The following is a 13,733-nucleotide window of genomic DNA, read 5'->3' as shown; positions in this document are numbered from 1 at the left end:
GAGATGGGCCGAGAGGTGGCAGATGGAGTTCAACCTGGATAAATGCGAGGTGATGCATTTTGGAAGGTCAAATTTGAAAGCTGAGTACAGGATTAAGGATAGGATTCTTGGCAGTGTGGAGGAACAGAGGGATCTTGGTGTGCAGGTACATAGTTCCCTTAAAATGGCCACCCAAATGGACAGGGTTGTTAAGAAAGCATATAGTGTTTTGGCTTTCATTAACAGGGGGATTGAGTTAAGCGTCGTGAGATCTTGTTGCAGCTCTTTGGTTAGATCTCACTTGGAATACTGTGTCCAGTTCTGGTTGCCCTATTATAGGAAAGATGTGGATGCTTTGGAGAGGGTTCAGAGGAGGTTTACCAGCTTGCTGCCTGAACTGGAGGGCTTATCTTATGAGGAGAGGTTGACTGAGCTCGGACTTTTTTCATTGGAGAAAAGGAGGAGGAGAGTGGACCTAATTGAGGTATACAAGATAATGAGAGGCATAGATAGAGTTGATAGCCAGAGACTGTTTCCCAGGGCAGAAATGACTAACACGAGGGGTCATATTTTTAATCTGTTTGGAGGAAAGTATAGAGGGGATGTCAGAGGCGGGTTCTTTACACAGAGAGTTGAGAGAGCATGGAATGCGTTGCCAGCAGCAGTTGTGGAAGCAAGGTCATTGGGGACATTTAAGAGACTACTGGACATGCATATGGTCACAGAAATTTGAGGGTGCATACATGAGGATCAGTGGTCGGCACAACATCGTGGGCTGAAGGGCCTGTTCTGTGCTGTACTGTTCTATGTTCTATGTACAGATCAATTTTCAAAGATATGTCAACATTGTGCAATTTGAAAACTTACCGATATATATTGGAGAGTTTGAAGGCTCAGCAAAATCATCCACATACGAAATGCCAAATGGCTGAATAGGCACAGTCCCAATGCCCACTATTAGCTGGGCAATGACAATTATTACCCACACAATGCTCATATTGTTCGAGTGTACTGTGAACTTAGTACAGGTTTCCATGCTTTGTGTCTGGTTCTCTAGGCGACAGGTGTCAATGCTGGAATAATTTACATTTTCTGCAAGAAAGACAAAGTCATTTATTTCCACAGGGTTTATTACTTCTTGTTTTCACTTTTACTTTACAATTGGTGGAAACTGAGATGGGTTTGAGCACTTGTCTGAGAGCAGCTTGATCAATGTTCCTTTGAACAGTCTTCTCTGGTGGATTTCACAAAGTCACAGAATTGTGATGATAAAGGAGGAGGCTATTCAGCCCAATGTACCTTGACCGGCTCTATTATTCATTGCCAGTCTCCTGCGTTATCCTCATATCCCTGCACATCATTACAATGCAAAAACCCATTTCCTCAATTGAACCTGTTTCCATCACATTTCCAGGGAGAGAATTTCATAACAACTTGATCTGTGACAAAGTTTCTTTTTCCACATCACCACTGGTTCATTTTGACAGTCCATAAACTCTCATTCTTGCTTCTTTTACAAGTGGAAATAGCTTCACTCTATCTATTCTATTCAGCCTGTTCATGATTTTGAAACCTCTATCAGATCTCCTCTCATCCTTCCTCTCTCCATGGAGAATAGTATCAACTTCTTCAATCTATCTTTGTATTTAAAGTATCTCATTCCCAGAACCATTTAGGGAAGGCTTTGGCCTAGAAGTATTATTACTAGACTATTAATCTAGAGACACAGGTAAAGTTTGCTGGAACTGGAATTTGAATCCTACCTTGGCAGAATACAAATCTCAAATTATGATTAGATTACTTACACATTAGATTAGATTAGATTACTTAGTCTGGAAACAGTCCCTTTGGCCCAACAAGTCCACACCGACCCGCTGAAGCACAACCCACCCATACCCCTACATTTACCCCTTTTACCTCACACTACGGGCAATTTAGCATGGCCAATTCACCTGAATCCAATGAGAACCCACCTGGTTCACTAATATTCTTTAGGAAGGAAACTATTGTCCTTACTTGATCTGGTCTACGTGTGACTTCAGAACGACATCAATATAATTGACTTAACTGCCTCTGGACAAGTTAGGGAGACAGGCAAAGGTAATAAATGCTGGATCTGGCCATGGCAAAATTCTAGTAAATTGCTTCCACATGCTGACCAATACATCCTTCCTATAATATGATACCCAGAATTGCATGCAGTACCTACACTGTGGTGTAACTTGTCTTATACAAGTTCAACATTACCTCCCTGCTCTTGTAGTCTAAACGCATTTTAATAAAGCCAAAAACACTAAGTGTTATTTACTGCTTTTTCCACCTGAGCAGTCACCTTCAATGGTCTGATTTGTCTGATTAAAAATATCTCCATTGGAGATATTATTAACCAACCTATTCAGATGTTATGACACCTCTGGAGCAGGTGGGATTTGAACCAGGCCTCCTGGCTCAAAGGTAGGGATGCTACCACTGTGCACAAGAACACTGCAACGTGTTATTGTATCAGCATCAGACAGACAAAAGAAATCTACCCTGAAAGAGGGAAGCTGGCTGCTGAGGCCTTTTCAGCTTTGTCTGGCTGAGACGGACTCAGACTCCTCTCCACAGACATCAAGATCTATTGGTTTGACAGCCTTAGGTGAATAAGAATTTCAAGTGGTAAATGATGGCAGTGTGAATCATCAATATTCAGTACGCACATCCACTTCAGTACTTGCCAGTGGGAAAACTGCCAGGATCTGCCTCACACATGAACGCACGCTCACTCTCCCTGTCTCTCTCTCTTTCCCCCCCCACCCATCTCTCTCCCCCTTTCTCCCTGGCAAAGGCATTTCCACAAATATCCCCAGCCTCCATGATGGATAAGCAGAGCACATCATTACAAAAGATAAAACGACACATTAGCAACAACCCTCAGCTATAAGTGCTTAGTGGATGGTGTAATTCAACCTTCTCCCGAGGACCCCAGTATCTGAGGTGCTAGTCCCAATACAATTCACTCCACATGATAAGAAGAAATGACTGAAGGTACTAGATACTGCAAAGGCTCTGGGTCCTGACAAGTCCAGGAATAATTCTGAATTAACCTCCAGCCGTAGGAGGGGTGTTAGAGGATTGGAGGACAGCCAATGTGGTACCATATTCAGACAGGGAGTAAAACATTAACCAATGAACTACAGGCAGTGAATCTAACCTTTAAGGAAGTAATTCTGAGGGATAGGGTTCTCTGCATTTGAAGAGACTGGGATTAATCAAGAAAAGTCAGCATGGTTTTGTTACCTGGGTTATGGTCCTCTTGTTCATTGTGGGAGCTCAGGGACACAGCTAATGTCCCTGATTCCTTCACATGCAAGAAGTGTGTCCCACTGCAGATCTTGTTAGACCACATGATGGCTCTGGAGCTGCGGGTGGACTCATTTTGGAGCATATACAATGCTGATGGAGTTGTGTTTAGAACGTTTAGTGAATTGGTCACACCACAGACTAGGATTGCTGAGGGAGAAAGGGAATGGGTGACCAAAACTTCAAGAGCAGGAAGGCAGTGCAGGTGCCCCTGTGGTCATCTCCCTCCAAAACATGTAATACTGTTTCTGTTTTGGATTCTGTTGGGGAAGATGGCACACCAAGGGAAGGCAGCAGGAGCCAGGTTCACAGCACAGTGGCTGGCTCTGCTGTATAGAAGGGCGGGAAAAAGAGTGCAAAGGGGATTCAATTGGAAGGGGAAAAGATGGGTGGTGCTGTGGTCGAAAACGAGACTCCGGAATGGTATGATTCCTCTCGGGTGCACGGGTCAGGGATGTCTCAGATTGGCTGCAGAAAATCCTCAAGGTGGAGGGTGAGCAACCAGTTATCATGGTGCGTATAAGCACCAATGATGTTGGTAAAAGAATGGGATGAGGTCCTACAAGTATAATTAGGGAGTTAGGAAGCAAGTTAAAAAGTATGATCTCAGGTAGTAATCTCAGGATTCCTACCAGTCCCATGTGCTAGTCAGAGTAGGAATGAAGGAATAGGCAGGGTGAATGCGTGACTTGAGAGATGGTGCAGGAGGGAGGGGTTCAGATTTTTGGGACATTGGAACTGATTGTGGGACTGTCTACACCTTGGCCAGATTGAAACCAATGTCCAAGGGGGTGCTTTTGCTTACGCTGTTGGGGAGGGTTAAACAAATGTGGCAGGGGGATGGGAATGAAATGAGGTGGTTAGTGGACAGGAAGGAGGTAGTAACTAAAGCCTGTAAGGAACTAGATAAAGAAGTCAGCGTGACTAAGGGGAAGAGTAGGCAGGGAGCAGATGAACACAAAGGGAGAGGTGGTTGGAGGAGCATTTGTTTGAATGCGAGAGGTGTAGCAGGTAAGGCAGATGAACTTAGGGCTTGGATTAGTACCTGGGAGTATGATGCCATTGCTATTACGGAGACTTGGTTGAGGGAAATGCATGATTGGCAACTAAATATCCCAGGATATCAATGCTTCAGGCGGGTTAGAGAGGGAGGTAACGGGGTTGGAGGAGTTGCATTATTGGTCAGAGAGGATATCACAGCTGTGCTCAGGGAGAGCACTATGAAGGCCTCAAGCAGTGAGGCAATATGGGCAGAGCTCAGAAATAGGAAGGGTGCAGTAACAATGTTGGGGCTGTACTACAGGCCTCCCAACAGTGAACGTGAGATAGAAGTACAAATATATAAACAGATTATGGAAGGATGCAGGAGCAACAGGGTAGTGGTGATAGGAGATTTTAATTTTCCCAACATTGACTGGGATTTACTTACTGTTAGTGGTTTAGATGGAGCAGAATTTGTAAGGAGCATCCAGGAGGGTTTTCTAGAGCAGTATGTAAATAGTACAACTTGGGAAGGGGCCATCTGTTGTTTGGGAATGAGCCCGGCCAGGTGGTTGAAGTTTCAGTAGGGGATTACTTTTGGAAATAGTGATCACATTTCTGTAAGTTTTAGAATACTCATGGACAAAGACGAGAGTGGTCCTAAAGGAAGCGTGCTAAATTGGGGGAAGGCCAACTATAGCAAAATTCCACAAGAGCTGGGGAATATAGACTGGGAGCAGCTGTTTGAAGGTAAATCCACATTCGATATGTAGGAGGCTTTCAAAGGGAGGTCGATTAGAGTTCAGGAGAGATACGTTCCTGTGAAAATGAGGGATAGAAATGGCTAGATTAGGGAATCATGGATGACAGGTGAAATGGAGAAACTAGCTAAGAGGGAAGAGGAAGTGTACATAAGGTCTAGGTGACTAAAGACAAATGAAGCTTTGGAAAAATATCGGGAATGCATGGACCCATCTGAAATGAGGAATTAAGAGGGCTAAAGTGGTCATGAGATATCTTTAGCTATCAAGGTTAAAGAAAATCTCAAAGTTTTTTATTCATATAAGGAGCAAGAGAGTAACTCAGGAAAGGTTTGGCCCACTCAGAGACAAAGTAGAAAAGGTTTGCGTGGAGTCAGAAAATGGTCAGATTCCTAATGAGTACTTTGCTTCGGTATTCACAGAGGAGAGAGACATGACGGACACTGAGGTTAGGGATAGATGTTTGATTACTCGAGGTCAAGTCGGCATAAGGAGAGAGGAAATGTTGGGTATTCTAAAACCATTAAGGTGAACAAGTCCCCACATCCGGATGGGATCTATCCCAGGTTTTTAGGGGAAGTGAGAGAGGAACTAGCTTGGGACTTTAACAGATATCTTTGCAGCATCCTTGAACATGGGTTAGGTCCCAGAGGGCTGCAGAATTGCTAATATTGTCCACTTGTTTAAGAAGGGTAGCAAGGATAATCCAGGTAATTATAGACTCCCGAGACTAACATCAGCGGTAGATAAACTGCTGAAAAAGATACTGAGGGATAGGATCTATTCCCATTTGGAAGAAAATGGGCTTAGTGATAGGCAATATGGTTTTGTGCAGGGAAGGTCATGTCTTACAAATCTAATAGAATTCTTTGAGGAAGTAACAAGGTTGATTGATGAGGAAAGGGTTGTAGATGTCATATACATGGATTTTAGTAAGGGTTTTGTAAGGTTCCCCATGGTCAGCTAATGGAGAAGATGAAGTCATATGGAATCCAGGGTGTTTTCATGGATGGATAAAGAACTGGCTGAGCAACAGGAGATAGACAGCAGTAGTAGAAGGGAGTTTCTAAAAATGAAGACCTGTGAACAGTGATGTTCCACAGGGATCGGTGCTGGGACCACTGTTGTTTGTGATATACATGAATGATCTGGAGGAAGATATAGGTGGCATGATTAGAGAGTTTTGCAGGTGATATTAAGATTGCTGGAGTAGCAGATAGTGAAGGGGACTGTCAGAGAATACATCAGAATATAGTTAGATTGGAGAGCCAGGCAGAGAAGTGGCAGATGCAGTTCAAAACAAGAAAATGCGAGGTGATGTGTTTGGAAGATCCAATTCAAGAGCAAACTATACAATAAATGGAAAAGTCCTGGGGAAAGGTGATGTACAGGGAAATCTGGATGTTCAGGTCCATTGTTCCCTGAATGTGGCAACACAGGTCAATAGAGTAGTCAAGGCAGCATACGGCATGCTTTCCTTCATCAGATGGGGTATTGAGTACAAGAGTTGGCAGGTCACATTACAGTTGTATAGGACTTTGGTTCGGGCACATTTGGAATACTGCCGTGCAGGTCTGACCGCCACATTACCAAAAAGATGTGGATGTCTTGGAGAGGGTATAGGGGAGGTTCACCAGGATGTTGCCTGCTATGGAAGTCGTTAGCAGGTTAGAGAGGTTAAGTAGGTCATGATTATTTTCATTAGAAAGATGGAGGTTAAGGGGGACAAGATTGAGGTCTACAAAATCATGAGAAGTATGGGCTGGGTGGACAGCAAGAAGCTTTCTCCCCACCCCCCCCCCCCCCACCATAGTGGGAGGACTCAATTACTAGGTGTCACGAGTTCAAAGTGAGAGAGGAAAAATTGAGGGGAGATATCCATGGAAAGTTCTTTATGCAAAGGGTTGTGGGGTGCCTGGAATGCATTGCCAGTGGAGATGGTAGGGGCGGGCACAATAACGTCATTTCAAATGTTTCTAGACAGATACATGAATGGACAGGGAGCAAAGGGATACAGACCCTTAGAAAATAGGTGACAGGTTTAGATAGAGGATCTGGATTCGCGCAGGCTTGGAGGGCCGAAGGGCCTCTTCCTGTGCAGTAATTTTCTTTGTTCTTTGAGGTAATGTCTGACCAACTTGATTGTCTTCTCCAACTTGAAAAATTCAATGTTTTTGATGTAATTTACTTGGATTTCAGCAAGACGTGTGGTAAGGTCTCACATGGGAGTCAGATAGCAAAGGGAAGGAAATTTGATAAATTGGATCTAAGTGACAGAACACAGAGGGTGATGATCAAAGGATGTTATTGTGATTGGTAGCCTTTGTCTCGTTGGTTCCTGTGGAGCTCATTGCTGGGGCCTTTGCTGTTTGTGGTTTAGATAAATTTAGACTTGAATGTCAGAAGATTAGACAATAGGTGCAGGAGTAGGCCATTCTGCCCTTCGAGCCTGCACCACCATTCAATATGATCATGGGTGATCATCCTTAATCAGTATCCTGTTCCTGCCTTATCTCCATAACCCTTGATACCACTATCTTGAGAGCTCTATCCAACTCTTTCTTAAATTAATCCAGAGACTGGGCCTCCACTGTCCTCTGGGGCAGAGCATTCCACACAGCCACCACTCTGGGTGAAGAAGTTTCTCCTCATCTCTGTCCTAAATGGTTGACCTCATGAACCTACGCTGCACCCCCATAATAGCCAGAATGTCTTTCCTCAAATTTGGAGACCAGAATTGCACACAGTACTCCAGGTGTGGTCTCACCAGGGCTCTGTACAGCTGCAGAAGAATGTTTTTGCTTCTATACTCAATCCCTCTTGTTATGTAGGCCAGCATGCTATTAGCCTTCTTCACTACCTGTTGTACCTGCATGCTTACCTTCATTGATTGGTGTACAAGAACACCCAGATCTCTTTGTACTGCCCCTTTACCTAAATTGATTCCATTTAGGTAGTAATCTGCCTTCCTGTTCTTGCCACCAAAGTGGATAACCATACATTTATCCACATTAAACTGCATCTGCCATGCATCTGACCACTCACCTAACCTGTCCAGGTCACCCTGTAATCTCCTAACATCCTCATCACATTTCACCCTGCCAACCAGCTTAGTATCATCAGCAAATTTGCTAATGTTATTACTAATACCATCTTCTATATTGTAAAAAGCTGCGGACCCAGCACTGATCCCTGCGGTACCCCACTGGTCACTGCCTGCCATTCCAAAATGGAGCAGTTTATCACTAGTCTTTGTTTCCTGTCAGCCAACCAACTTTAAATCCAAGTTAGTACTTTGCGCCCTAATTTTGCTCACTAACCTCCTATGTGGGACTTTATCAAAAGCTTTCTGAAAGTGCAGGTACACTGCATCTACTGGATCTCCCTCGTCCATCTTCAGAGTTACATCCTCAAAAAATTCCAGATCTGGGCGGCATGGTGGCACAATGGTTAGCATTGCTGCCTCACAGCGCCAGAGACCTGGGTTCAATTCCCGCCTCAGGCGACTGACTGTGTGGAGTTTGCACGTTCTCCCCGTGTCTGCGTGGGTTTCCTCCGGGTGCTCCGGTTTCCTCCCACAGTCCAAAGATGTGCAGGGTCAGGTGAATTGGCCATACTAAATTGCCCGTAGTGTTAGGTAAGGGGTAAATGTAGGGGTATGGGTGGGTTTCATTTCGGCGGGTCGGTGCGGACTTGTTGGGCCAAAGGCCTGTTTCCACACTGTAATCTAATCTAATCTAATCTAATCTAAAGATTAGTCAAGCATGATTTCCCCTTCATAAATCCATGCTGACTCTGACCTATCCTGTTACTACTATCTTTTATAATAGACTCCAGCATCTTTCCCATTCATTGATTAGTAAGTTTATGGATGATATAAAAATTACTGGGGTAGTACATAGTGAGAATATCCTTAGGATAGCCTTAGATTACAGGAAGAAATAGATAGGGTGATCAGAAGGGCTAATTGGTGGTAAATGGAATTCAGTCTGGTTAAGTGTGAGGTGTGGACAGGACGAAAAAGGCAAGGAAATGCATGATAAATGGTAGGATCCTGGGAAGCACCAGTGATCATAGGGAGCTTGGCGTGCATGCCAACCAGTCCCCTAAGGTAGTGGGATGGTTAGATAACAGTCAGGAAGATCTATGAAATACTTGCCTTTATGAACCAAAGCACAGAATTTAAAAGCAGTAAAGTTTTTCTGGAGCTGTATACATTGCTGGTTAGAACATAGCTGTATTATTGTGTGCAGTTCTGGAATCCACATTATAGGAGGGATGTGATAGCACTGGAGAGGAGATTTACCAGGATGTTGCCTGCACTAGAGAGTTTCAGTTACGAAAAGAGAATGGAGACTAGGGTTGTTTTCCCGAGATGAGAAGAGGAGATTGAGAAGAGACATGGAATGGAGGAAATTATGAGGGGCATTGATAGGACAGACAGAAAGGAACCTTTCCCATTGATGGAGGGATCAATAATCAGGGGCATAGATTTAAGGTAAGGGACAGGAGGGTTAGGGGGCTGAATGGATATTTAAACTCAGTGTCATTGAAAACACTTCAAACTCTGGCCTCCTTGATTTTCACTGTGTTACTATTGACAGCAGTACCTTTACCTGACAAGACCAAACCTCGAGAATCCCTTCCCTGAACCATCTGCTGCTTTCCACTTTCACCTTCAAAATGGTCCTTACATATCATCAAACTCTTGACCATCTGTCCTAATTTGATTATGTATGTCAGCATCATATGTGGCTTGTATATGTTCCTATGAAGTTCTTAGGACATTTTACCATGTTCAAAATGCTGCCTAAATAAAAGTGGTTTCAGTTGTGTAGTTAGGATTTGAAATGCAATGCTTGATATTGTTGAAATAAGTTCAATGGGAGTTTTCAAAAAGGAACCAAATAAATATTTGACAGGAAAAAATGCATCTATGCAGGAAGGAATGGAGGTGTGTGGGCTAACAAAATCCCACTGTGAAAGAATAAGCATGGCTCAGTGGGCCAAATGACCTCCAACTTTTATTGCAATATTCGCACCAGGACCATAAAACAAATTATCAGACACCTTTGGGATCTTTGGGAACTCAGCAGCAATGCAGAAAGAGACCGATTCCTACTGATCCTGGATAAAAGATATGAAACCACACATATACACCTTATTATAAGTTCAAAGAGTTTAAAGATTAATGATTTACACAATTAGAACACTCATTCAGAAATTTCATGAACATCACTGCAGCTGAGAAGAAGAAAATGTAAATGTTGCCTCATAAGGGGACAGAATGCCCTTGGGAAAAGATAGTGTCATTGTGTCATACAGCACTGAAACAGACCAGTCAGTCCGTCCAACTTGTCCATGCCAACCAAACATCCCAATATTACCTAGACCCATTTGCCTGCATTTTGGTCCATGTCTCTCTAAACGCTTCCACCCAGATGCCTTTTAAATGTTGTGATGGTACCTGCCTCCACCACTTCCTCTGGCAGCTTTATCCAAACACAATGGAGTCGAATTTTAAAAATGTGAGTCATTATCCAGCAGTGCTGATCCTGAGCAAGGAGTATTGAGCTTGAGCATGGATTGTTGAGCCAAAGCCAAGAGTAGTGAGCCTTAGCTCAGAGTACTGCATCTATTAGGCCTGAACTACAAGTACTAGGCCTGAGCTCAGAGTAGTGGGTCAAAACTAGGAGTATTGACCCTGAGCCAGGTGTATATATACTGAACTACAAGTACTGGACCTAAACTGGATTTTTTTTAAAGATTGGAAACAGGCCCTTCGGCCCAACAAGTCCACACCGACCCGCAACCCATCCAGACTCATTCCCCTACATTTACCCCTTCACCTAACACTACGGGCAATTTAGCGTGGCCAATTCGCCTGACCTGCACATTTTTGGACTGTGGGAGGAAACCGGAGCACCCGGAGGATACCCACATAGACATGGGGAGAATGTGCAAACTCCACACAGTCGCCTGAGGCGGGAATTGAACCCGGGTCTCTGGTGCTGTGAGGCAGCAGTACCACCGACGAGCCGGAGTTAGGATTATTCATACCAAGCTCAAAGTGTTGGGACTGAATTAGGTTTATTGATATTGAACGAAGAGTGCTAGGTCAGAACTAGGAGTATTGGGCTAGAAGTGTGTCAGCCCTAAGCCAGAAGTGCTGGACCAGCATTAGATGTATTGAGCCTGAGCTCAAAGTATTGGGTCTAAACTTGGAGTGCTGGACTTCAGCTGGCATGACTGGCATATTGACTTAAGGTAGGAATATTTGGCCTGAGCTAGCAGTATTGGTACTAAGCTAGGAATATTAAGCCTCAGCTGGGAATATTTGGCTTGACTTCAGAATATTGGCATTGAACTAGGAGTGATGGACCTGCAGTGGGAATGTTGGGCCTAAGCTAGGACCAAAGGACCTGCACAGAGACTGATGGTCTGCACCATGAGTACTCAGACAAACAGGAAATGCTGGAAATACTACAAGTCTGGCAATGTTAACAGTACAGGTTGGTGACCCAAGAACAAAATATCAAAGTTTTCTACTCCCAATTATTAGCCTGATTTAATTTTGATGCAAGGCATCTAATGAAACAACTGAAACACCAATGAAGTTGCGAGAAGTGGGACATATTGCTGAAGCTTTAGCAATGTCTCTTTTCAGTTAAATTGAATTCCAAAGCAAGCAGCTGTATCTATATTTCCAACGATTCTCATACATATGGTACATTCAGATAAGAAATAACAAACTTGATTTACCATTTTCTGCCTTGGAGTACTCATAACGTTCAGAAATGAAGTGAGGAATGGTGAGCAGGAAAGCTCCAAAACTGAGGAGAAGACCACCCATTCCAATCAACCTCGGTCGGTGAACACGATTTCCAAAATAACTGACAAAAACAATCAGAAGTGAGTTCCCAATCTGAAAGAAATTGTAACAGAAAAATATTTTTGTCCAAATGCAGAAGAAGAGCTACTGATGAAAGTACTGTAAATATCACGCAAAGTAAAAACAAATTACTGCAGATGTTGGAATCTGTACTGAAAACCACAAATGCTGGAGATCACAGAGTCAGACAGCATCCATGGAGAGAGAAAGCAAGCTAACATTAAGTCTGGATGACTCTTCATCGAGACCTGAAACGTTAGTTTGCTCTCTCTCAATGGTTGCTGTCTGAACGGCTGTGATCTCCAGCATTTGTTGTTTTCACTCATGCAAAGTAACCTGGGACAAAATAACCCAAAATGGTGCATGTGGTCTGGTCTGTAGACTGATGATATGAACACTATTGTGACTATTTGTGAATTAGCTTCCATATCATCCAGAGAAGTGAAGTGATGACTGATTTTGAATGGCAAAGCAAAACCCTAGAATCTAAGTTAATCACACTGTAGTTCTTCATACTAAATTTCATTCTTGATCATGAGAGCCAACTTCCTGAAAATTATTAAATTCAGCAAAACCCCGGCATTTGAAACACATTCCCAGAATGGCAAATACAAGGAAAGTTCACAAAATACCAAAATAGATTTGAAAATATGTAAGCAGAATTAATTTTAATGTTTCTTGTAGCATACACAAGATTACATCGAGGTGGAAGGTTGTGGCTCTTCACCCAATTCAGCTGTAGGTCTGGAGTTGAAGGTTGGGGATCGTCAGACTGTTTCTCTGCTGTAAAAAAAAGTTGCCCTCAAGATGCCCTTTATGCTTTCCCTTTAATCCTAAACTAATGCCCTCATGTTCTCAAATCCCCAATCCTGGGAAAAAGTCAGAATGCATTCACCCTATTCATGTCTCTCATTATCTATGTGCTTCTATAAAATCTCTCTCAGAACCCCTGTAATTTCCTGCCTCGCCTCCCACAGCAGCCTGGGAGGCAATTCATCTGGGCCAGAGGATTTGTCTGTTTTAAAACAGTTAGTGCCACAAGTACCTCTCCATATCCCATGTCAAACTGCACAAGTTCCTCACAGGCATGGAATTCAAAAAAAAGGACTATGTTCTCCTTTTCCAGAGTGAAGACCAAAGAGAAGCATTCATTTAACAGCCTTCCAATATCTTGCTGCTTCACACAGATTTTACCATTGGCCCTTAATCAGCCCTATACAAATTCTTCCCTTTAATGTATTTATAATACAACTTAAATTGGCAAGTGAAGGTGGCGTTTGGTCTGCTTTCCTTTATTGGTTAGAGTATTGGTTAGAGAGGGACCGTATTGTTGAAGAAGAGAGTATGAAACGGACTGATAAGCTAGAAGAGATACTTGTTAGGAAGGAAGATGTGTTGGGCATTTTGAAAAAATTGAGGATAGACAAGACCCCTGGGCCTGACGGGATATATCCTAGGATTATGTGGGAAGCAAGAGAGGAAATTGAAGAACTGTTGGCAATGATCTTTTCGCCTTCACTGTCAACGGGGGTGGTACCAGGGGACTGGAGAGTGGCGAATGTTGTGCCCCTGTTCAAAAAAGGGAATAGGGATAATCCCGGGAATTACAGGCTAGTTAGTCTTACTTCAGTGGTAGGCAAAGTAATGGAAAGGGTACTGAGGGATAGGATTTATGAGTATCTGGAAAGACACTGCTTGATTACAAGTCTAATTGAATTCTTTGAGGAGGTGACCAAGCATGTGGATGAGGGTAGAGCAGTGGATATAGTATACATGGA

General features: G+C 43.3%; 1 protein-coding gene across 6 annotated transcripts in view; it reads right to left on the bottom strand.

The window, feature by feature from the left end:
- The window catches only part of LOC122555682 (solute carrier organic anion transporter family member 2A1-like), a 112,449-nt gene that overhangs the window by 64,705 nt on the left and 34,011 nt on the right, over nucleotides 1–13,733 (bottom strand). For 3 of the 6 annotated variants that reach the window (XM_043701691.1, XM_043701695.1, XM_043701693.1), the window contains exons 3-4: nucleotides 11,826–11,988; nucleotides 847–1,071 (exon numbers count right to left, since the gene is read on the bottom strand). In XM_043701691.1, coding sequence (XP_043557626.1) covers nucleotides 847–1,071; nucleotides 11,826–11,988 — 388 coding nt within the window. The remainder of the gene's footprint in view (nucleotides 1–846; nucleotides 1,072–11,825; nucleotides 11,989–13,733) is intronic. The other 3 variants (XM_043701692.1, XM_043701690.1, XM_043701694.1) reach the window with 2 other exon arrangements.

This window comes from Chiloscyllium plagiosum, chromosome 13 (genome assembly GCF_004010195.1).
Source record: "Chiloscyllium plagiosum isolate BGI_BamShark_2017 chromosome 13, ASM401019v2, whole genome shotgun sequence".
Classification (NCBI taxonomy): Eukaryota; Metazoa; Chordata; class Chondrichthyes; order Orectolobiformes; family Hemiscylliidae; genus Chiloscyllium; species Chiloscyllium plagiosum.
This window is presented reverse-complemented; position numbering and strand designations above follow the sequence as displayed.